Source organism: Osmerus mordax, chromosome 13 (assembly GCF_038355195.1).
Source record: "Osmerus mordax isolate fOsmMor3 chromosome 13, fOsmMor3.pri, whole genome shotgun sequence".
NCBI classification, from domain to species: domain Eukaryota; kingdom Metazoa; phylum Chordata; class Actinopteri; order Osmeriformes; family Osmeridae; genus Osmerus; species Osmerus mordax.
The window spans coordinates 10895141-10920421 of record NC_090062.1 but is presented as its reverse complement, the minus strand read 5'-3'; the positions used below and the strand labels follow the sequence as shown (position 1 = coordinate 10920421).

At 45.8% G+C, this 25281-nt stretch overlaps 2 protein-coding genes across 2 annotated transcripts in view; both read left to right on the top strand.

Annotated features, from left to right (window-relative positions):
- The window catches only part of furina (furin (paired basic amino acid cleaving enzyme) a), a 53814-nt gene extending 48517 nt beyond the window's left edge, over positions 1-5297 (top strand). The window contains 5 exon segments of the mRNA XM_067248457.1: positions 283-400; positions 1176-1355; positions 1486-1610; positions 2255-2383; positions 3453-5297. Coding sequence (XP_067104558.1) covers positions 283-400; positions 1176-1355; positions 1486-1610; positions 2255-2383; positions 3453-4072 — 1172 coding nt within the window. The 3' untranslated portion in view covers positions 4073-5297.
- Positions 5298-7802: 2505 nt separating this feature from the next.
- fes (FES proto-oncogene, tyrosine kinase) lies at positions 7803-19680 on the top strand. The gene is made up of 19 exons (XM_067248456.1): positions 7803-7922; positions 8648-8894; positions 9077-9250; positions 9479-9575; positions 10074-10257; positions 10562-10699; positions 10872-10991; positions 11193-11315; positions 12433-12619; positions 13310-13390; positions 14830-15039; positions 15258-15380; positions 16004-16057; positions 16246-16364; positions 16579-16673; positions 16820-16943; positions 17396-17556; positions 18262-18384; positions 18700-19680. Exons 2-19 carry the CDS (start codon positions 8670-8672, stop codon positions 18840-18842), a joined length of 2481 nt encoding a protein of 826 aa, XP_067104557.1. The 5' UTR covers positions 7803-7922; positions 8648-8669; the 3' UTR covers positions 18843-19680.
- The last annotated feature ends 5601 nt before the right edge of the window (positions 19681-25281 follow it).

Genomic DNA, 25281 nt, shown 5'->3' with positions numbered 1-25281 from the left:
CTCCCTCCCTCCCACCCCCCCTCCCTTCTCTTGCTCTCACTCTCCCTCCCTCTCACCCCCCCTTCTCTTGCTCTCTCCCTCCCTCCCACCCCCCCCCCTTCTCTTGCTCTCTCCCTCCCTCCCACCCCCCCTTCTCTTGCTCCCTCCCTCCCACCCCCCCCCCCCCCTTCTCTTGCTCTCTCCCTCCCTCCCACCCCCCCCCTTCTCTTGCTCCCTCCCTCCCTCCCACCCCCCCCCTTCTCTTGCTCTCTCTCTTCTCTCTCCATCTCCTCTCCCTCCCAGTGAGTCATTCTTATGGGTATGGTCTGCTAGACGCCAGTGCCATGGTGAGCATGGCTAAGACCTGGACCAGCATGGGACCCCAGAGGAAGTGTGTCCTGACCATGGTGGCAGAGCCAAGGTTAGAGCGCACACACACACACACACACTCTCTCTCTCGCTCATGCATGCACACACTCCCTCTCTCACTCGTTCTCTTTCACACACACTCAATCATGACTGAGTGCTGTCCCTGTGAAATTGAAGCTGCAGCCAGTCCTACCTGTTGGCTCAATCTGCAGCTTGGCAGATGTTGAGAATAGGTAGGCTTTGTGTGTGTGTGTTTGTGTGTGTGTGTGTGTTTCTCCCGGGGCCCTGGGTGCTTTAGTGGTGTGATGGAGTGTGGGAGGAGCTGGAGTGTGACTGTCACGACCTGATTCCATTATTCCATCCTCAACATGCTGCTTTAGGGCCCTACAAGACACTATGCAGGCTTGTGTGTGTGTGTGTGTGTGTGTGTGTGTTGAGGGGTGCGGGGGATGATCTGAGCCCATAGGACAATGTAGAGAGAAGAAATCGCACACTCATTAGGCTTCCTCTCTCTCTCTCTCTCTCTCTCTCTCTCTCTCTCTCTCTCTCTCTCTCTCTCTCTCTCTCTCTCTCTCTCTCTCTCTCTCTCTCCCCCTTCCTTGATGATTGGGCATAGTAGAGAATCTGCTACCCTGGTCCTGCCTATCCCAGTTGCTAATTCTGCTCAAGGCCTCAAACCCTGTGACACAAGTCTCTCTCTGACACACACGCTCGCCAACACCCACCCTCAAACTTCCACACACAAGGACCTGCCAACAGAACAGTAAGCCACTTATTTTTGTCTAAACCCATTTGTGTGTCTGTGTGCATGTGTGTGTAAATGACAGGAACATTGGCAGCAACCTGGTGATAACAAAGACCGTGGACGCCTGTCTGGGAACAGCCAGTCATGTGAGCGCCCTGGAACACGTCCAGGCTCAGCTGACACTGTCATACAACCGCAGAGGCAATCTGGCCATCCACCTCACCAGTCCTCTGGGGACACGCTCCACTCTGCTGGCGCCCAGGTATGCACACACACACGCACGGAAGCTGTCCCTCACACCCTCAGCCGTTCTCTCCATCCTCTCATTTTCTCGCCTTTTTCCTCCCCACATCTTCCTGTCCTCCCATCTTCCGTTCTCTGTGTTGTCCCAGACCTCGCGACTACTCGTCAGAAGGCTTCAACGACTGGGCCTTCATGAGCACCCACTCCTGGGACGAGGCCCCCGGGGGCCAGTGGACCCTGGAGATAGAGAATGTGGCGGGGGCCAGTGACTATGGTAGGGTCAGTCTCGCACACTAGTCCGACCATGTTTGGAAGTTTAATGTTCGCTCTTGTTACAGATGTGTCACACACACACATATATATATATACACACACACATACGGACACACATCGCCCTACAGTAAGTTAGTGTGAATTGGAGCAGGGAGGAACCATTCTGTCTCTGGCTCACCCGCAATTACCCAGATAGGGCCCACCCAGGTCAACCTGCCCTATATCTCTCTCTCTCTCTCTCTCTCTCTCTCTCTCTCTCTCTCTCTCTCTCTCTCACCCTCTGTCTTTTTCTCACCAGTGATTTGTGAAAGTGGGCCCCAATGTCTAACTGTTCTCGTAAAATAACTCTGTTTTGGTGTAGATTTATGCTTACTTCTATGAATCTTTTTCTGTCCGGCAGTCCAGGAAATCCCAGAATATATGGCTGGATGGGTAGAGGCTGCAATTACAGCTGCTAGCCTGAGAAGAGCCAAGCCTCTCTGGGTAGACTGTGGCCTCGGGAGGGCTTCTGGGTGCATGTGAACTCAACTGTGTTCTCTCCTCCCTCCCTCTCTCTTTCTCATTCTCTCTCTCTCTTTCTCTCTCTGTCCTTCTCCCCATCTCTCGCTTGCTCTTGCTCCTGCCTTCCGTCTCCCTCTCTCTCAGGCACGTTGACCCAGTTCACCCTGGTTCTGTACGGCACCGGCTCCGCCTCCCCCAGCTCGTCGGAGAAGGAGTGGTCCCGGGCAGTGAACGGCAGCTGCAAGACCTTCGACCTGCAGCAGATCTGTGTCGGTAAGACCCTCTTCGCCTGTCAACGCCTTTCACCATGCAGTTACCATGGACACCGGTTGAAAATATTGTCTGAGCAATCACTTCTATGACAACTGTACACAGCAATACAGTAAACACACACACAACAACCTCGTACTGGCGGATTACAGCAGATTTCAGTCTGGGGTGTTGAGTTTGGTCTGTCAGGTTTTTACTGAATGACCTGGGCGCTGTAGACCATACGATACTACTGCACCAGGTGGGACAGGGACAGTCTGCCCCCTTCAGGCTCCCAGGAGACACTACATGCACACGGGCCAAGGTGACTCTGTAGGGAGTGATAATATGTGATACTGAGGCAACCAGCCTGAAAGCCTGAAATGTTTTACATTGAAGTAGGGTCTTATTTATGCTTCATCTGATTCATAAACACTGGCATCCCCTATCCCCTCCTCTGCCCCTTTCCTCCTTTTCCTCCAGTCTCTTTAACAAGGAGAGAATGACACCTTATTAAAAAGACCTTTAATCAGAGACCCGGAGCTGCGGGCTGGAGGAAATGTCTCGTGTGTGTGTGTGTGTGGCACGCGCACACACCTGTAAGTGAAATAGGGGGACAGAGACTAAATTAGATTGTGATATATAGAGGGAGATGAGGGAGAGAGAGAGCTAAAGCTAGAGGGAGAGAGCGAGGAATCACAGGGAAATAGTCCAAGAGAAGTGTTGGAAAGAGATCCAAACACTCACATGGCTTAGCTGAACTGGCACTGTCCCAGTTCACCTCAGATTAAGACTGCTGGGCCTGTTAGAGGTCTGTAGTGGATGCTTGTGACGTGACTGCTAACTGGGAGTGCCAAGTACAGCTGAGGGGCCCAGAAATGTCTCATATCCTCAGCGGTAATATGTAGGATTTGAATAGGAGCTTTGTCTGCCTTGGCACACAACCTTCCCAGCTCATCAACACGTCCAAACGCCACACACTGCTCTGGCACAAACCCGACTCTCCGCAGCCTTGACATGGGAGGGGAGCTCTGGAGAAGATCATCACAATGTTATCCGTTTACGATGACCTGGTCTCTCCCTGTGTTCCCAGAATGCAGCGCTGGCTACTACCTCTTCCGGCAGGGCTGTGTGAAGGAGTGTCCAGCAGGCTTCACTGGGGGGTCCCAGCCCGTCAACTTCACCCTGGGGAACTACGCCGAGCCTGCGTCTGTTCCCGCCTGCCTGCCCTGCCAGGCCCCCTGCGTCACCTGCCGCGCCCCCGACCCCATGGCCTGCCTCTCCTGCCCCCCGCACAGCCACCTGGACTCCGTCACCGCCACCTGCATCCACCTCAACCAGATCGAGCGGGATTCCCCGGGGGGCTTCCTGGTCGGGGCGGGCAGCGCCGGTGGCCCCGCCCCGGCCCAGCCCGCCTCCAGCCTGCCCGTCACCATCGCCGTGCTGAGCTGCATGGCCATCATGACCACCTTCGTGTGCGTCTTTGTGCTGCTGCAGATGCGCTCGGGGGCCACGGTCAAGCTGCCGTCCCTGGAGGCCGGGGCGGCGGGCCTGAGGGAGGGCCTGGGTCTGGGAGGGGCCGGCAGGATGGTGGCGTATCGCGGGATCCCCTCGATGTGGGGGGAGGACGGGATGAACACGGACTCTGAGAACGAAGAGTTTGACGGCCACAATGAGAGGACTGCCTTCATCAAAACGCAAAGTGCTCTTTAACGCCCCCCCCTCCCTGTCTTCCACCCCCCCCCCTTTCCCCCCCACTCCTCCTCCCTGTCCTCCCCCCCCATCTCTCTATCGCCCACACCTGTCCACACATGACAGGTTTAATCACGGTCTTCTGTGGTCCTATCCCTCCCCCCTGCTTCCTTGGCTCCCTGGTTCCAGTCTTCCTTGGCCTGCAGGTGACCTGGTGGCAGCCTGCTGTCTGTCTGCCAGGGTCTGGGACAGCCTGAGCGCACTCCCTTCACACTCGACTGCTTTTCTATTAAACTGGCAGTGTGCCCTCTCTCGCCCCCTATCATTTAGAGACACGGAGTGTGTCTGACAGAGAGTGTGTCTGAGCCTCCATAGGCTCTCAGGGCATCCCTGTGTCACAATAAACAAACCATCATTGTTTACTCCCACTGTCTCTCTCTCTCTCTCTCTCTCTATCTTTTTTTTCAATGTCAGTCCCAGTGCAGTAGCCGAATGAGATTGTCAAATGAGACATGACTCTTACGTTTGTATGCTTGGGGGGGTGCGTGTGTGTGTATATACATGGTAAACAGGTGTGTTGTAAACACACAGCTGAGTTCTAAATCATGCCTGTATCATCTTTGCCCACAAACTCAGTTGGTGCATTTTGCTCTCCTAGGCACCGCCCCCCCCCATCCCCCCAACTTTTCCTCATCCCATCAGGGGCTAGGGGATGCTGGGTTTAAGTGATTCATTCAGTTATATAAGTTTTTTTCAGTTGTTAGGGCTTGCCACCATATCCCCCATATAGTTTAGAGCGCAACACTGTCAACAGAGCTGTGCCCAGCACCAACCCCAGATTCGTTTTGGATCTGCAATAAACCCCATTTCCAATCACAATTCTTATTGACTTCCTCTGCAGGCTGCTAATTGGCTGTCACATGAAGCTGGAAAGAGGGTCTTTGAAGAGTGCGTGCGTGCGTGTGTGCAGGGCTCAGTGTAACACGAGTGACTTATTATTGAGACAATGGCTTTTCAGCGTGAAAGTCTGTTGAGTGAGAGAGGGGGCTGTGATGGAGAGGGCTTTCACACGCTGCAAAGCTGACAGAATCAAAAAGCCCAGCCAGACACCAGATCCCCCCCGCCCTAACCCTGGGCTCTGTCATAGGCTTCCTTCAACATGGTTGGATAAAGAGTCTGTGTTCAGTCAGTCGAACAGTGGCAGTAATGATCCCTGATCCAGTAGTGTGGATGGATGTGGGGTGGATGTGGGGTGGATGTGGGGTGGATGTGGGGTGGATGTGGGGTGGATGTGGGGTGTTTGGGACTGAAGGCCTGTCTGGGAGATGGAATTTGTGAGTATTCTACTCCCCATCCACTCCAGAAGCTCTGAGGATCATGCACCACATCCACTCCAGAAGCTCTGAGGATCATGCACCACATCCACTCCAGAAGCTCTGAGGATCATGCACCACATCCACTCCAGAAGCTCTGAGGATCATGTACCACATCCACTCCAGAAGCTCTGAGGATCATGTACCACATCCACTCCAGAAGCTCTGAGGATCATGCACCACATCCACTCTAGAAGCTCTGAGGATCATGCACCACATCCACTCTAGAAGTTCTGAGGATCATGCACCACATCCACTCTAGAAGTTCTGAGGATCATGCACCACATCCACTCTAGAAGCTCTGAGGATCATATCTCCCTCCCCACCTGCTTCTGATCAGACAAAGATATTAGTAGTTTAATACACCCCATATCAAATACTGTATAACACTATCGCCCAAAACCAGTTTTTTCTATTCATATCTTTTTAGGTGAAACACTTTTTAAAGGGATTTTTTAGGAGTTTATGTTTTTTAGGACTCCAACCATGTGTCTTGTTTCTACAATCTGCCCCTCTTAAACAATGTACATCCCTTCAGACTCATATCTCTAACAGTCTCGTCCTGTTTGGTGGAGATGATGGTGGACAATGATATTATGCATTTTCAGTGCATAAGTGGGGTTCCCACTGATTGGAGTTGTCATGGCGATGATGTGCATGAGCTTGAGGCAGCTGTCCGTTCTGTCCTCAGCCACAGCGAGGTTCCAGAGCAGCAGAACAACCTCGGCGTGCTCGTCAGCCAGGTCACCATGAGTGGATACCTACATCCCAAAAAAGAAACTTCTTGTAAGAATTTCCACCTACTAGTTCCACTTCGTTTTAAGGCTTTCAGTGACGTTATCTCAGTTTGTTTGTGTGTGTGTGCGTGTGTGTGTGCGTGTGTGTGTGCGTGTGTGTGCGCGTGTGTGTGCGTGTGTGTGCGCCACTGCATGGCCATAGGAATGGAAGAGTCTCTTGGGAACTTGCACCCTCTAGAGCATAAACTGAATACTACACCATCAGATTGCTGCCCAAGTCCTCACCAAACCTGTCTCAACACTAACTGAAACCTGAATCTATTGGATGGGTAGAAACCTATGTAATTGAGAGGCACATTAAGGTCTATCAATGCTGGATCATGCTGTAGATGTGTAACTTGGTGTGTATGTTAGGGTTGAGGGGGTGATGGAGAATAGGGGTAGGAAATGAGTTCCCGTGTTTCATTTAACAGGTCTTTAGAAACTGTCTGGATTGATGAGCCACGGTGTTGAAATGAGATTATTCATGGTTTTATTTTTTATTTTTCTCCATTGATTACTTCCAATCAGTGAAGTAATTTTGTTCTGTTTACGTTGTCGGTTTTTCCTGCCTTGGAGAACAGTGACTATCAGCTTCCTACTGTTCTCAGTGGGGAGAGTGGAGGCACTAAGATGAGCAGTAATAATCTGTACGCTTCAACATACAGACACACACATACAGAAACACACACACATACACACACACACACACATAGAAACACATGGAAGCTACATACATAAAAACCCACAGCAGTTATCGGTTGTGGAGGGAGGAGGTTGAGAATGTATCCTACCCACACACTTAAGGGCTGAATCAGATTGTGTGAATGTGTCTGTGTGTGTGTGTGTGTGATAGAGGAAACACACTTCAGGGGGTCTGGCAGGGCAGCTCCATGAAGCTCTGCTCACCTCCCTCTATGAGGTCACCTGCGGTGACGGAGAACTGTACCTTACACCCATGAGGACTAATGTAACAGAACGACTATCTTAGACTGGACATTTAACCCTAAAATAAGGCCTATTTTTGTACTATATATATATGGTGCAGTGTAATTTTCTTGTAATTTAAAGTTTTCTTTTGTTTTTGATCTTTTTTTCTTTTTATTTAATTGATGTCAATATGCGGATTATAGATTCTACGAAAATAAAGATCTATGCAAACTTCAAAACGTGTCTTTGGGTTTTGAATGGAGATGAATCGAAATGGGAAGTGATCTCTCAACAAATGCTAGTAACCGAAACAAAGCAACTTGTGTGCTACCTGTTCAACACATGGGTATTGTGCACGGTGTAACACATGTGTGCAGCAAAGTGAATTATTCTCATTTTAATAGTTGTTAGTAAAGGCCTATTAACAAATGTTTACAATTAAATCACCCTGTTTGCTAATTATTACGTTATAGACGCATGCGGCGTGTCAATTTGCTTTAAAACCTTTTAATACCTACTATAATTAACCATGCCGCTGACGCAATCGCTATATATATATATATGTACCTTACCGTGGGCTAGTGGCGACCCGTCCGAGGATCGGTGTTCTCGTTTCTCTGCAATGCAGAAGCAAGGTTGTTTCCTGGTTTTAAGATTGATGTTGGTTGTTGAAACGACCTGCGGTTTAGGTAAATGCATCTTAGACAAGTCAGCATCTCTAATAAATGTGTGAGTGTCATTCTAAAACGTCGGATAAGAGAGAAGCGGAACGTTTGGTAGAGAATACGCGAGGTAAGGATCCTTTGTCATTTGTCTGAACGATGTAAAACCGTTTGTGAAACTTTCATGACCCGCTTGGTTGACCGTGCTTGTTAAATGAAGCTGACGTTGCCGGCTGAATTAACACAAGTATGTACGGTACAGTAGACCATAATGTATAACCTTTAAGAATATGTTGGAGGAGGGGGTGACAAGAAGACCAACTCAAAATTGTATTGCAGATAAAATATTTTTTTAAATAGATACTCCATACATACACCTACACCCTCTATTTAAAGAGAGAGTGTCATAGGCTTTAATACTTTGTCAAACTTTTTTATAGTATGGAATTTGGTTTAGGCAGTGACACAAATCTGATAACCAAAAACAGTTTGGAACTCTACAGTTCTAAACTGCAACAGGAAGTTTTATCTCATAAATTATCAACTTTCTCCATTTTAAATTAACTGATAGGAAGTGAAACCAACTTTGTGTACACACTTTTAAATATAGAATGTATTGTAGTGTTCTGGCCATTATTGAACTAAAGTTCAAAGCCATCTGTTTACCTCAGTATATGGCAGGCCAGCCAACAAACCTCAAACCTGAAGCCATCATTGTGCATTTGAGAAAAGCTATTCTTTTTTACCCCATCATTCCTCTAGGACTGCAATAGTACAATATGATGTTTTGTGTATCAAGACACCATAATGAAATATTTACATTGTCAATTTGAATGGTGTGTTTTTTTTTTATAGCTGTGTGGGTTATCACATCAAGATGGGTTTTGGGGAGGACCTGTGGTGCCCACAGGCGCACGCCTCCCTCATGAGGCTGCAGGACTCGGAGCTGCGTCTCATGGAGGTCATGAAGAAGTGGATGAGCCAGCGGGCCAAGAGCGAGCGGGAGTTCTCGGCCCAGCTGCACCAGATGGCGTCTATGGTGGAGAGGCTGGACGGGCCCCAGCCGGGCGGGGGGCTCGACTACATCAGCCAGCTCAACAAGGTGAGCTCACTTACTGCTTCCTTGCTGCTTATGGCTGCTTACTAACTGCTTACTAGCTGCTAACTGGCTGTTTACTGTCTGAGCCCATCTAGTGTCGGGATACCTGCTGTGCATCATTGCTTATGTTAATGGTTGTTAAATTGATAGTAGGTAGTGAGTCTTTCCCTTCCCACCCTCCCCAGTCGTGGGGTGTGCTGGTGTCTCAGACAGAGGGTCTGAGCCGAGTGATGCGTCGGCGGTCGGAGGACTTGTTGACTGGGCCCGTCAGCAAGCTGACCCTGCTCATCAGAGACAAGCAGCAGCTCAGGAAGACCTACGGAGAGCAGTGGAGCCAGCTCAGCCTGGAGCTAAGCAGGGTCTGTCTCCCTACCTCTCTCTCTCTCTCCCTCCCCCTCTCTCTATCTCGCTATCTCTCTCTCTCACACAGACACACACAACTACAAAAACCGCCACACACACAGACACTGAGTTCTGTGTATGTGTTGTGAGTGTGTTTGTTTTCCTCTGAAGTGAGGTGGTGGTGTTAACAGCTATTGTGTTTGTGTGTGTGTGTGTGTGTGTGTGTGTGTGTTGGGGGGGTGCAGGTGACCCAGACAGACCTGGAGCGACTGAAGGCTAGCTACAGGCAGGCTGGGAGGGAAGCTGCCCAGGCCAAGAAGAAACACCAGGAGGCCAGTAAAGGTGCCCACTATCACATACACCACACCACACACCTCACACACATTAAAAACATCACACAAATCACACATTTCACACACTTCACACATCCTGTACACATACACCAACACACACACACAAATGTAGCTGATGTAGCTGTAGAGTTTGGATTATTTTCAGTTGCAGGCAGGGCTACATGTCTAAATAGACTCAGCTACACACACACACACCCACACACACACACACACACATAACCACTCTTATTCTCACTCTGACTGTCCCACACTGGGAAGTGGAACATCATCTCTCTGCTTAGCTTCACTTTAGAGAAACATTACTTCCTAATCCAGAACAACACAGAAATGGGTCCACTAAATTCAATCAGATAAATCAGTCCACTTCTATGTACACATCCTCTTTTTGTGTTTCTTCTTGGTGTGTGCGTCCCTGATGTTTTATTTGTGTGTGTGTCTCCATTCTGTGTGTGTGTGTGTGTGTGGGTTTGTGTATCCTATCGACTAGATAAAGACCGTGAGAAGGCTCGGGAGCGCTACGTCAAGGCTACCCTGCGTCTCCACGAGGTCCACAATGAGTATGTGCTGTCTGTAAGAGCTGCCCAGGTGTATCATCAACACCACTACAGCCAGACCCAGCCAGCCCTGCTCAGCGCACTGCAAAACCTGCAACAGGAGATGGTGCTTGTTCTGTGAGTGTGTGGGTGTGTGTACAAGAGAAAGAGTAGGAGAGAGACAGACAGAGAGAGAGAGCAGAAGTGAATAAATGCACGAGACAAGAAGAGAGATGATAAAAATGAAAGACATTCCAAAGAGAGAGACTTAAAGAGAGAGTGCACGTGAGGAAATGAGTGTCAAAGACTGGAGTTTGCGTAATCGTATAAAACACTGTTCCTCTCAGTGCTGGTGTTGTCACTTCCTCCCAGCTGTGCTGGAAGTTTGCTGGTGTAACAATGTTAATTCCCACAACCAACTTTCTTCTGACTTCTGACCCAGGAAGGAGATCCTACAGGAGTACTTTGACATGTCCAGCCTGCTCCATCAGGAGGTGTTGTCCATCCATAGGGAGATGTCCACAGCCCTGAAGGCTATTGAGCCTGAGAAGGAGTATGAGAGCTTCATTCAGCAGAATAGGTCACTAGTCACCACCAACCATCCTTCTACCCACTGTCTACCATCCTGCTGGTCAACACTGGAGTACAGATATGTTGCGTGTGTGTGTTATGTTGTGTGTATACATGCATGCATTTATGTTTACATGTGTGAATGTGTGTGTGTATGTGTGTGTGTGTGTGTGTGTGTGTAGGTCTGTTGGGGAGCTTCCAGTGTGTGTGGAGTTTGACTGTGGCCTGCTGGAGGACACAGACTGGCTGACTGCTGGAGAGCTGGAGATGAATGAGCTCACTGTAGAGGGGATCCAGCACAAGTCTGTCCAAACACACGTACACTTCAATCCACACAGTGACATGTCTGCACACACCACACACACAAACACACCACACACACCATTCACCCTACATGTCCATATCCACAGTCCATAACTCAGACTGACTGATAGTGGTACTTGGCTTTTATACTATGGGACTTTAACATTCTTTAACCTCCCTCCCTCCCCTCCCTCCCTCAGCCTGACTGCGGTGGAGGAGGAGCTGCTGTCCCTGGCTGGCTCTGTGGGCTGCCAGCAGGCCTATGTGAACCAGCTAGAGCTGGAGCTGGAGGCTGATGAGGAGGACATCAGGAAGGGACAGAGGTGACCAAGCAACACAACAAGACATCAACGCAACAACACGGCATCACAACACAACACATTACAGCAATGTAACAACGCAGCATACCATCACAACAATATCACAACACAGCCTCGCATCACAACAACACAGTATGTCAACACAACACACTAAAACAATATAACAGCACAACATACCATCCCAACACAATAACACATAATCACAACAATACAACACAACACAAAATCACACCACACAACAACACAATACATACTATACACAACAATACCATACTCCCCAACACAGATACAACACAACTCAATACAGTTCCAACCCCACATAGATACAAGTCTTGGAAAGTCATGGAAGGACACACACAGCACAGACTGTAAATAAACGTCACCAAACCGCAAGTCGTTATGTGTGTACATCTCAGCTGTAGTAAAGGGTCTTAGGAGGACGTTGAACAGAATCTGAGATAAGTAGCTGTGTGTTGTAAGTGTTGTGTGTGTGGTGGGGGTGCTTTCTCTTCTTATTTGTCTGGATTTCCATGGCTGTCTGGTGTCATTAGGACCTTCTCCAGTCGGCAGGGGGGTTCTGAGCTCATTAGTTAGCTCATGCAGCCTAGAATGAGCTTCTGGAGGATGGCGGTGGAGTTGGTGGGGAGGGGGGTGGAGGTTGTGGAAGTGGGGGGGGGGGGGGTGGCCAGATGGAGCAGGGCTTCTCAGTGTTGACGTGGGAACTGCAGAACACTGAGTTTGATGAAACACTCTGGGTATCAGCACTGACTTGGTAGGGAGTGGCTACCTGCGCTCATTCAGACTCTCTTTAACACCTGTGGTTCACTATTGTTTAGTGTTGTGGGGCAGCGTTCAACTGAGAGAGCCCCTCCTCATGTTTTTGTAGGATGTTGTGTAATGATAACTCATCTGCCAATAAGAATGTCACGCTTAATGTGTTGAAATTGAGGTCATATTGTACATTAATTAGGAAAGAACAGGAACACATCAATGTGCTTCTCAATGTCTCACTTTCAGACTGTTCTTTGTGAATGGCGAGTCAGTTCTGTGAAAAATAACTAGGGGATTGTATCATCTATGAAGTACAACATTAGCTGTCTCTCTGTCTCTTTGGCTTCAGAGTGTACCAGTTCAGTAAGAGACATGCACTGGAGGAGAGTCGCCAGCAGGTGGCACTGTCCCTGGGAATGCGAGCCAGACTGGAGGCCCAGAGGATAATGCTGAAGGGGAAGCTGGAGTGGCTGGGAGCCCGAGATGCCCCACCTGCCCATGGCATGGTGGAGGACAGGGCCTCCCTCTCCCCCAGTGTAAGAACCTCCCTCTTTATCTCTTCTTTCTTCATGTTTCTCATGTGACCTCTCTTTCGCTATTTGCTCTGGGTAAGAGTGTCTGCTAAATGACTAAATGTAATGTATTAGTCAATATATCTACACTTTGGGATTGTGACCCTGTCTTGTGTTGACTGATACTCTCTGTCTCTTACAATGTTTTATAATCCCACAGTAGTGTTGTCAGCTGCATGTGTGGTAGGACAGGTGTTCTGTCACATCCAGGGTCATGTGACAGAACAAGACTCACTGAACCAGTCAGTGTTCTTCATCTCAGAGATAACCCTCACCTGGAGCTTCACGCTGACACGCGTCTCCATGGTTGCCTGGTTTTGCATGCTGTTCCGAAGGAATTTCTGAGAGATCGTTTAATCAGTTGTTCTCGTGGCACGAGGCCCTGCACAGTGTGGCGGCAGTGGGGAGGATGTAGAAACCCTCACCTGACCTACCCAGTGACTAAACTTAAACGTGATCTCCTTCTCTGTCAGCTGACTTTTGTCCTTCTGCAGTGCCTCGTGACAGACAGGCATCCCGGAGGAAGTGCTTTTAAATTAATTAAATGTCAATTATGCCAAGCACAAATTGCAAGAACCTGGAAGTACCTGTATTTAACATGTTTGAGACGTGAAGAGTGTAAACGTGGTGTTCCTGTGGTGCTGTGTGTTCCAGGAGAAGGATGGATCCAAGGTTTCCATCAGCATGGATGGGATCATGAACCACCTCAGTAACATGTTCAAACCCAAATACATGGTCAGTCCTGCCACACACACACACAATAGCATACACCTCACACACACCTCACACCACACACAACACACGCACACACTGACAGTGGAGACACATACACTTCAACATACTCACAATGCACAGTTCCCTCGCCGTAGCAGACTCTTGGACGTGTGTTCTCTGAGGGTTCTGAGGCTCAGCGCTGGTACCACACAGTGGTAGGAAGAACTAATGGGGTGGAAAATGTGTAGAACATTCTGGTAGAGCGTAATTAAAAGACTGGTAATTACTCCTACATAAGTATATGGCACCTTGTGGTAAAACATCTGAACTTGAACTAGACTTGGTGTAGCTAGCTTGCCAGCTCAATTAGCAATTCCACCACAGGGATGCACAGAGACTCATTTACTGTGTGTCAGGCTCTTGTATCCAAAGTTAACTTCATAAACTAGCATGCCTAATCTTCTGATCTGAGTAACGTTACGAATGCCACTTCACCTCCCAGGCATTTGAAAGTGAAGAGGCGTCATGTTGTCTGCGCCAGTGAAGGGTGCTGTCGGATGGCTGTCACGGCGGTCCCCTTAGAGACTGCACCCTACAGCACAGTTGCTGTCATGTCAATAGATCTGTCCTCCTGATAGTGCGTTTGTAGTTGTGCTAGAGTGGTACCGTAGTTCATTAACTCCGTATGATAATTGTGTTACTCTTACCCCAGAGTTAGGGTGGTTCTAATTGCTACATTGTAAGGTCTTACTCTAATCAGCACAGTGAAAGGAGTCTGTTGGCCCTCATTAATGGTGTTTTCCTTCCTGATAGGTGAATCTGATCTAGTGATAGAGGAACACATGTCAAAGTTTCACCGCGTGACTGAATAGAACGTAGCCAAACTTGACTTTATAAGTAACGCAAAGATAACATTAACACCCGTACTGTCAGGACAGGAGAGGGACTCAAAAGGGGGAATCCAAAAACAGGTAGGCAAAAATAGAAAACAAAGAACAGGCTCTGGCAACAGCCAAAACAAGGAACAGAGAGAAAGACGAGGCAGTACGGCACAGAACGACCACAGCAGAGGGTGGTAAACAGACCCGGATGGGATGCACATGGAACCTGTCGATGTAGAAGTAGAAGCACACAGACAATTTAGACAGAAGTACTGACACATACAAAACCATGAACCTTTGGATCAAATAGTTCCACCTGTGATGTGTGTGTGTTAAACAACACACACACAGGTCGCCCTCTGGGTGACCTGTTACACAATACCTCACCCCCCCCCCTAAAACCTGTAATACCCAACAGTCTGGTCTGTGTGTGTGTACGTGTATCCATGCACGTTAGTGTGCTTCACTAAAGTATGTATGTACGTGTGTGCATGCATGCATGCACAAGTGCGTCACTGAAGTAGCATCCCTTTTCTAGTTTTTGGTTTCCTAACAATACTTTGTGTGTGTGCTGCTCAGGTGCCGCCCGCGGTCGTGGCGGTGCCGGAGGTGGAGCGGCCTCTGGGCCAGCAGGCCTGGTACCACGGCGCCGTCCCCAGGCTGGAGGTGCAGCAGCTGCTGCACAGCGACGGGGACTTCCTGGTCCGTCAGAGCCAGGGCAAGCAGGAGTACGTCCTCTCAGTCCACTGGAAGGGATCCTGCAGACACTTCCTCATCCAGAAGTCTGAAGTGAGTGAGCGTGTGTGAGAGGGAGAGAGAAAGAGGGGGAGAGAGGGAGGGAGAGAGTAGGTTGGTGGGGTTGTGTTTGTGTCTGGGTGAGGTGAGGGGGGAGGGGGGGTTGTGTGTATGTGGGTGGGGGGGTTCTATAACTATACAGAACATTAAGTATCAGTGGGTGATCACTAATTACAAAACTGAGATTTATATGTGTGTGTGTGTCTGTGTAGAATATATACCGTCTGGATGGAGAGGGTTTTCTAAATGTCCCTCTGCTGATGCACCATCTGGTGTCCTCCAATCAACCAATCACCAAGAGGAGTGACATCATCCTGAGGAGACCTATCCTAAAGGTAACACACACACTCACTCATAAGCACACACACGCTCAAGGATGTGTAGTTGTGTCGTCTTGACGGGTGTGTGAGTATGAGTGTGCGTATGCCAGGCCAGCTGCTTCTGTGTTCTGTGCTCACTTAGGATCTATTTGATTTTAATGAGATCCCAAGTTGCTCTCACTCTCACTTCCTAACACTGGAAAACCACACAAATGCCCACACTACTCAGTCTTGCCTCAAATGTCCTCTAGGGTGGCATATAGCATTATGCTGTCAAATGACCACAGAACTCCCCGTATCCCTCTCTCTCTTCCCCCTCTCACTTTCTTTATCTCTCACGCACACACACACACACACACACCTCTGTGTGGCAGGTTGTTGCAAGTGGCTTGAAGGACCATGCAGTGTTAGATCACACATGCAGCCCTTGTCTGACTGGCCACCATCACACTCATTGTCTCAGGTCAAAGAGAGTAACTACTCTGTGGGTTGCTTTAATGACATCTCCTCTTGCTTTCTTTCTCTCTATCTCTCTCTCTCTCTCTCTCTCTCTCTCTCTCTCTCTCTCTCTCTCTCTCTCTCTCTCTCTCTCTCTCTCTCTCTCTCTCTCTCTCTGCCTCCCACTCTCCTATCTGTAGGACAAGTGGGTTCTGGAACATGATGATGTAATCCTGGGTCAAAGTATTGGCCGGGTGGGTTTAACTCTTTGCTAGCTGGAATGTAGCAATACAATACCTAGAGTACACATACACATCAATCAAGTTAACCATGTTGCATTCAAATAATAGTGTGTGTGTACTGGGTCGTGCAGACTGCTTGGTATGATAAAGTAATTAAGCTTGTTTTTCAAGCATGATGTTCTGGTGTTGTGTGTTGCCAGGGTAACTTTGGAGAAGTGTACAGTGGCCGTCTACGTTGTGATAACACCCCTGTGGCTGTGAAAGCCTGCAGGGAGAACCTAGCCCCAGAACACAAGAATAAGTTCCTAATGGAGGCTCGGTTAGTCACACACACTGACACACACACACATACATACAACCACACACATGCATGCGTACACAGAAATGTTAACTGTCATGTTGTTCAACTGTCAACTGGAAACACTAATAGGATTTTTGTACATGTCAGGATGCAGTTCTCTCTTTTTCATCTCACTTGTTTCCTCTCCCTCCCTCCCTCTCTTCCTTCCTCCATCCTTTACTCTGACCTCCAGGATCCTGAAGCAGTATGATCATCCCAACATTGTGAAGCTAATTGGTGTGTGCACACAGAATCAGCCCATCTACATCATCATGGAGCTGGTCCAGGGTCAGTGTCAGCTCTGGAAACCACAAACACAGCAGTAGCCAGTCGCTGCACCCTCTAAATCCCTCATTAACCTTGTGTCTGTGTCGTGTGTCTTGTGTGTGTGTCATGTGTGTGTCTGTGTTGTGTGTGTGTGTGTTTGTTGGCAGGGGGAGACTTTCTGTCCTTCTTGCGCAGTGAAGGTCAAAATCTGAAGTCAAAAATGCTGGTTAAGATGGCGGAGAATGTGGCCGCAGGCATGGAGTACCTGGAGAGCAAAAAGTGCATCCATCGGTGAGAAAGAGCTGAATGAATTAATCAATAAATCAATTAGTCTGTCCATCAGTGAATTAATCCTTGAACGAATGAATGAATGAATGAATGAATAAGTTATGTTTAACATCCTAAACGACCTTGAACTCAATAGTTGTTTTAAAATGTTTTGCTTTCAATTTTTCTTCCAGTGAGATGAGTGCTTCCTCTTAGCATGCATACATTACAGCCAGGCAAAGCTGCCAGAGTTACACATTATAGATAAAGCAGCTTCATTCTTTCAAAGGGGCTCATCATTTAATAATGTTCCTCTCCACAAATTAATTTGAAACTCTAACTGCTATTTGTGTTCCTCTCTCATTCCCTGTTTGTGTACCTGTCTCTGCAACACTCACCCTCTCTGCTCCTCCTCACATGTCTTCGCTCACTACACCGGCTCCTATATATCTATCTCTCTCTATCTCTATCCACAGTGACCTGGCGGCGAGGAACTGTCTGGTGGGCGAGAAGAGCCTGGTGAAGATCAGTGACTTTGGGATGTCGAGGGAGGAGGAGGACGGGGTGTACTCCTCCTCCACTGGGGGTCTCAGGCAGATCCCCATCAAGTGGACTGCCCCTGAGGCCCTCAACTATGGTAGGAGCTGTTTGTCAGCGAGACTCTGCACCACGCACGGCTGGCTCCCCCTCTTCCTTCCTGTCTCTCAATCCCTGTCTTTCTCTCCGTCTCTATCTTGTGTTTCATGCTTTTCCTCCATAACCTTTTTGCTCTCTCTCCTTCTCTCTCCTCCCTTTTTTACACCCTCCATTCCTCTCTGTTTTCCTCCACTCATCCATCCCCTTAGCATTGTTTCCTCCTTCCTACATTCCTGCCCTCTCCCATGCTCATCAATATATATCTGTCTCCACTCACCTTGAGTTACAGCTAACTCAGGGACTGTACCCACAGTGCAATGTACCCACTCAGAGCTGGAACTCAATAGTTCCACTGCCGAGTTATCAGCCAGCTGTAGGTGTGTGTGTGTGTCAGTCATGCAGACAGACAGCTTTCCGTGGGTGTACTGTGGGAGTGTATGGGAAGATCTAACTCTTACTCACAGAGCTATCCGATGGGTTGTGATGCAACACACAGGAATGCAGCCCGAATAGATGTCTAAACAACTAAGAGTAGCCCCTATACTAAGAGCAGACATGCCAAACATCCACAGAAAGGTCTGTAGCTTTGGGATGTGGACAAGAGGGGGATATTGACATGAGCTTTCATAAAGGCTTAATGGTTTTTCAAGTATCATGGTCATGAATGAGTATATATGTCAATGCTGCCCCCTGGCTGTGCTTCTAGGGCGCTACACCTCGGAGAGCGATGTGTGGAGTTTCGGGGTTCTCCTATGGGAGACCTTCTCCAGAGGAATGGTTCCCTACACCAGCATGACCAACCAGCAGACCAGGGATGAAGTGGAGAAAGGTGTGTGTGTTTGGCAGTGTGTGGGTTTGTGGCAGTGTGTGGGTTTTTGTGTGTGTGTTTCAGAGCTGGAACTCAACAGTTTCCCTTCCCAGTGATCAGCTGTGTGTGTGTACATGTATGTGTGTGTGCATGTATGTGTGTGTGGGGGGGGGGTCTCTTTGATATATAATACCTACGGCTGGAGACAACTATTCAATTTGATTTACATTCTGTGAAATTGTTACCTTTTGAGTATTACTACTATTATTATTTTACCTGTTTTTAACTTTCTTTAAAATAGTGAAGTACCCCTTTAAAGTTGTCTTTGTTTCTTAGGATACCAGATGTCCATACCTCATGGTTGCCCCCCTGACATATACAGCTTGATGAAGGAGTGTTGGCAGTACACGCCTCAAACACGCCCGTCCTTCAGCCAGCTCAGGTCCCAGCTCAACACCTTGTGCAACACTGTGACCTAGCCTAAGTGCCATCATTCATGTATTTGACTACTTTTTACATACATTTGTAGAATCAATGCGCAGCACCACATCCTCAGTTCCACTTCTACAAACTAGATAATGCATTCAAAAGTACCATCAATCAGTTGTATTGGCAGAGACCTGAATGATGCAGCCCCTTTGTCACTGGTCACAGACTCTCATCTCGGACCGTCGTTGATTTGCACAAAAGGGACTGTAATGTTAAAAAGACAGTCACACTTCAATGACACACTTTACACCTCTGAAATGTTGGTCTCAACAGTTGAACAGGAAGGTGAACCGAGGAAGACTCTGAAATTATCATTAAAAGTTATGTTCATGAAAATAGAGTTCTAAACAGCTTTTAATGTCATGTTTGATATGATTTTGTTTCTTATTTTATGTATTACATTCTAGGAATACTTTTAATGTTGTAACATGTATATTTACAGGGTTTACAGAGTTTGTGCATGCAGTAGTCAAACATGTGTTTACATATTCCCTTGTCTTGCGAAGGCATCAGACTTGGTCTACTGCAGCCTTGAGTAATGATGAGTGATGGTCCAATTTGAATTTGTATGTGACAACCTTTCTTTCATATGACCGGTGTCCCCAGTTTTAGTATGCAGGTTTTGGTGTATATATGGGAAAGATTTACCAATCACTTTGAGTTGTTGTTTACTATACAAGCTCCGGTGCACTAGGCGCCTAGTTTCATTATGAATACCTTTTGATTACCTACGATTGCTCTGAAGGTATGTTTTGTATTTGATTATGTTTCATTATAATTGTATTGATTATCTTACTATTTAGATAATAAACTATCATTCTGCATTTACAGTTACTGGTTATCCTTGTATGTATCTATCACACTACGGCGGTGAAAACCTTAATCTAGTCTGGTTGATACAGATAATACTGGTTTTTAGACATCCACTTTCAAAATCACTTTTTTAAGTTTTAACTTAAGGCCTCTGAGTCACTGGCAGTGGACTTTCCATGCTCTGAATAGCGTAGCCTCTGGGGGTCAGTTAACATACTGCATTGGTGGATAAATCCATATCCATAGCAGAGATAAACGGCTGCATACTTTAAGGTCGGTGCTCTGATCAAGCAGACGATTTTTACCTACGTTCGAGTTTCATGTCATTAACTGTTTAGCGCTCAAGCTTACTTGCACATTTCTAAATTGAAAACGAGTCAATCTCCCTGAACATCTAACCGAATTGTTTCACAGCCGGGGACAAACACAAGTGTCTCCGGCCTTACAATTTGCCTTACAGTCATGTAATTGATGTTGATTCATGAGGCACACTTACAAATTAAATAATTTCAAGTGTGTCATCATAGATGAAATGGCATGATAAAAGACATGAAATACAAGGGACAGTAAATCAAATATAATCAATCTAAGTCTGTTCCAAAGAATGGGAGGAAAATTTAAAAAAATAAAAATAATAAGTATGCAGAATAACAGTGTTTTTGCTTGCAACAAACACACACAAAAAAAATATAATAAGTATGCAGAATAACAATAGTGTTTTTGCTTGCAGCAAACACAATAATAGGTATGCAGAATAACAATAGTGTTTTTGCTTGCAGCAAACACACTAATAATATATATGTGAGAGAACAATGGTTGTGCTCGCCGAAGGCGTGAGCACACCCAATTAAGAGATTTGATGTACAGTACAGAATCAACAATATTTCAAGTTTGTACATACAGGTAATATGACACAGGTACAGTATATCAATTATCCATATATGTATTCTTTGGAACAGACTAATATTTAGATTGATTATATTTGATTTACTGTCCCTTGTCTTATATGTAAACAATGTACATATTAAGACATCACGGCTTAAAAAGACCTAGACCAGCTGTGACGCCTGCATACTAAAAGCAACGGTCGGGGAGGTGTGCAGCATAGGCTATCTGCTGGTTACTTGTTGAATAACTGCTGTGAAATAGTCATTAATAAACGCACCGATAAATGTTCAATATGATCTGCTGTTTTTACATCACCCACCTGTCATTTCTGAACCCAGTGTATGGTCGAGGGTTAAAAAAAACAGGTGGATATGAGAGTTAGCCATAGCCTAGGACTACGCATGCAGTGTCAGATCCACAACCGAGTTATCTCAACTGATGTATATTTATTGTTCAGGTGGATCCCTTGCCTGTTGCGCAAATTAATTTCAGTAACCTAAGAAAGGACACATCGCCACTGATGCTAGGCATGAATGGAAATTCCCTTCCATGACAATTTATACTCCCCAAACCACCTTTTTAAAGCACTCCCAGATAGCAAACTTCATTGAAACTACGCTGAATCAACATCCGCTTTCAAAGCTAATTTCATTGAAACAACGTCAGACCCTGATGTTGACCAATCATCATTTTGCACCCTTATTTAATATTGAATATTGAACAATGTTGAAAAACCAACGCGATTCTAACGGTATTTCCACCAATATTACTATTGAAACAGCGTTGAAAGATCAACAATTATTCTTTACAGCAGCAACCCACTCGTCCCGTTTTTATAGGAAATTTAAACTTGTTGACAACTTGTTCTTCCCCAATCTCAACGAACAGCCAAACACAGCAAAAAAAATTGCCACAGTTACTTGCTCACTTTATGCTTCTAAAATGACTTCCATCAAAACAACCATTCGCGCGTCTGAAACCGGAAGTTTTCAAGGGCCAAACTTGACGAATTAAAATTCTAGAATTTTCATCAAAAAAGGTCTATTCGAAATATAAAACGTTATGTCACAGTATTGTACTTTAATATGTAAATAGACACCTACAGCATATCTAAACATCCCTGCTTATAAATCCAATCCTAATATGTCGTCAACGTCAGAGTTTGAATAGTCGATAATAATAATAAGTGTAATCCATACACTTTCACAATAGACAATGACTTTAATATGAATTCCCTTCTTTTAACGGCAGATACTCATCGTGGTGACCATCCTACATTGACCTGTGGTGAGTTCACACAAATGCTGCCATTAAATTTCTTTCTATGAAGACGACGATGACATTGAAATACATTTCCTTTTCTTAACAGTAGACACTCGCTCTCCAGGCAGATATTTCTTCTCAAAAACTGGTAAGTTAGTTTTTTGAGGGTTTATTTATTTTTTCCTTAACATTATGTACAATGAGCTGTTATGATTAATGTACAAAAATGTTGCAGACACATACAGCTCTGAAATTGTGTTGAAAATGTTGCACACACATTACTCTAAATGGGCGGTAATATTTCATTTGTGTACAGCTTTATGAATTAGATGTTCAACTATTTTTTTTAATGGTTCTGTCAACTAAATTACTTCATTTCTGTGGTAGGTCTGTCCTGGGAGAGAGGAAGCTGTGTGCCTTGGGTGAGTTGGTCTCACCCCCACCAAATTCTCAGTGTTGGTTTGAAAAAACCTCACCTTGAACTGAAATAAATCTCTCTTGGTTTGGGTTTTCTTTAAACCTCACCTTGCCAGAAATCCTTTCTTGAAATAAGAGAATTATAAATCAACTTCAAATACCAGAATTATAACAACAACTTGAAAGATCTGAATTACTACCCAACTTGAAATATCTGAATTACTACCCAACTTGAAGCGTCTGAATTATCATTGTTGGTTGAAGAAAAAATTCACTGTGTCCAACTGTAAGCATTTGGGTGATATTGTGTTAAACTACACACCCCACACAAGTTTAACAACCATCTTTGAATACTACTGATATATATTTGTATATTGCTGAATTCAAAACAATTTCATATATATATATATACATACACACACAAAGTTTATTACTGCAGCCTTGACAACTGTTTAAATTGTTTCTGTGAAATTCCCTGAAAGCATTTTTAGAAATCTCTGACCTTCATCTTTGAGTAAATTATTGTCTTTAGTTTTATTTGTGAATTATAGAATATTGGTTCTTTACTGTATTGCCGTAGTTGTACTAATACATCTGATTGTAACTCAAGTGTTTTGTTTTTGTAATAACTTATTGAAATATTTCACTGTCATTAAAAAGAAAACTGCTGGTTTACCATTTGTAATTAATCTCCTGTCCAAAAATGCAGAGGAAAGGAAAAAGATCTGCAGCCGCAAAGCAGCGCTGGACGAAGTTGTATCTCACAACTGGAAGCATGCCATATTTACAGAATCAGATGCAAGGTCCTTGGAACAGACAGCAGGTGGTACAGCACACTCACATTGAAAATGCAGAAAACACCCACAGACTGGATGTTGTAAGTGTTCAAGCTTCCCACAGTCAGAGTGATAATAAATACGGTTCTTTCTCCAATAATCGACAGTGCACTTGTAATGCGCTAACATTTCTTGTCCATCACTTTGAGAATGAGCATCTGCAAGGACCGGACCTTGATGATATATTTAAAAAAGGTGACGCCATTGTAATGGCAGTTTTTGACATAGTTACAATATCTATGTTTCTTTAAGCGGTAAAAAGTTAGTTCCTTTGTTATAGACAGTCGAATGTAAGAATCTGAGGATCTGTGGTGTGGTTTAGAGAGTCAGATGGCTGAGTGGTTAGGGAATCGGGCTAGTAATCAGAAGGTTGCTAGTTCGATTCCCGGCTATGCCAACCGCATGACGTTGTGTCCTTGGGCAAGGCACTTCACCCTACTTGCCTCAGGGGGAATGTCCCTGTACTTACTGTAAGTCGCTCTGGATAAGAGTGTCTGCTAAATGACTAAATGTAAAATGTTTACTCTGTAGAATTGGATGTAGCGGTTGGTTTAAGGTATTTATGGTGTTGTTTTATGATACCTAACTAAGAGCAAGAGGGTCTTAGTTGGGTGTGGAGGTTGGGGGATTCTTGAGTTCCCGTGGCCTAAAGGGAGAAGTGTAGGGAGTCAGATGGCTGAGCGATGAGGGAGTCGGGCTAGTAATCTGAAGGTTGCCAGTTCGATTCCCGTCCGTGTCAATTGACGTTGTGTCCTTGGGTTAGGCACTTCACCCTACTTGCTTCGGGGGGAATGTCCCTGTACTTACTGTAAGTCGCTCTGGATAAGAGCGTCTGCTAAATGACTAAATGTAAATGTAGATGAACTGATTAAGCTGCTCTGACTCTTCCTGTTGCATGGGTGGTGTTAATTATATACTTGTTTGAAGATGTCCACACAAAGGACAGTTGACCATTTGACTGGTGAACTCCTGTGGCTTTAGTATCTACTGGTTTGGGGAGAGACCACATCAAAGAACTGTTGGACAAATGGTATGGAGATGTATTGTTTCAAACTGTCACAGAGTTTGCTACATTGATGGATTGACCATCAGAAGAACCATTTGATCTAAAGTTTATATAAGGCAGGGTTTTAGGGTTGTTCTTGATCACTCTTGCGAACGATCTGTGGCTAGCACCTCCTTCGTTATGACGGATCACAAAGTACTTTGTTAATTCTTAATTTGTACAAGCTAAATAAATGATATTGAAACCGCCATCTCTTGACTATTCAAATCTACACAGTGCCACTAGAATTCTACCACAGCAGCCATGTACAGAGAGATTAAGAAAAAGCTGATGAAAGAGGGAAAACTTGTATCTAATTATTTGGCATTTGATGAATGAGCTTCTGCCCCGAGTAAAGAGATGGAGGAGTGGTACCTTAATCTTTCAACAAGACTTGAGTCTCTGGCATCAGGTGCTAACGATGCATTGCTCACACTGGCTTCAAACACCATTGCTCTGTTCAGAGACAGCTCTGGAAGGTATGGAATCTTTGATCCTCACTCAAGAACGCCTGAGGGGTTTGCATGTCTGAATGGTACGGCCATAATGCTCACTTTCAAACATTTAGGTGAAATGATCGATGGGATCCACACAATGTTTTCAGATGTGTCTGATGTCAGCAGCTATGATTTCATGCCACTTTCCTTCCAGAGCGTAATAAGCTACGCAAATTACAACCAAGACATACACATATCCAATCCTGCGATTGAAGATACATCTAATCCTCAGGTGCTGTGCATTAACTGTGATGAACCTCCAACATTGAACACCCTCAAGAAATTGAGCAAAGAGAAGAGAATTAAGACAATGAAAAAACAGAGAGAACAACAAAGAAATGAGTCAAGGAGGCAGAAATCTAGACAAAAATATGCAGATTCCGCATGTAAACAGCAGAAAAAAATGTTTGAGTCTGCTAAATATAAAAACAAACTGCTACAAACAGAGTGAAAAAACAACAGTCAGTACTTCATAGATATTCACATGACATATACAATACCGTTCAAAACAGAAATCTCGTGCCACAGACCGCTATTGTCAAGATGAGGCATTCAGAAGGAAACAGAAATCTGGTGTCACAGACCGCTATAGTCAAGATGAGGCATTCAGAAGGAAACTGAAATCTCGTGTCACAGACCGCTATAGTCAAGATGAAGCATTCAGAAGGAA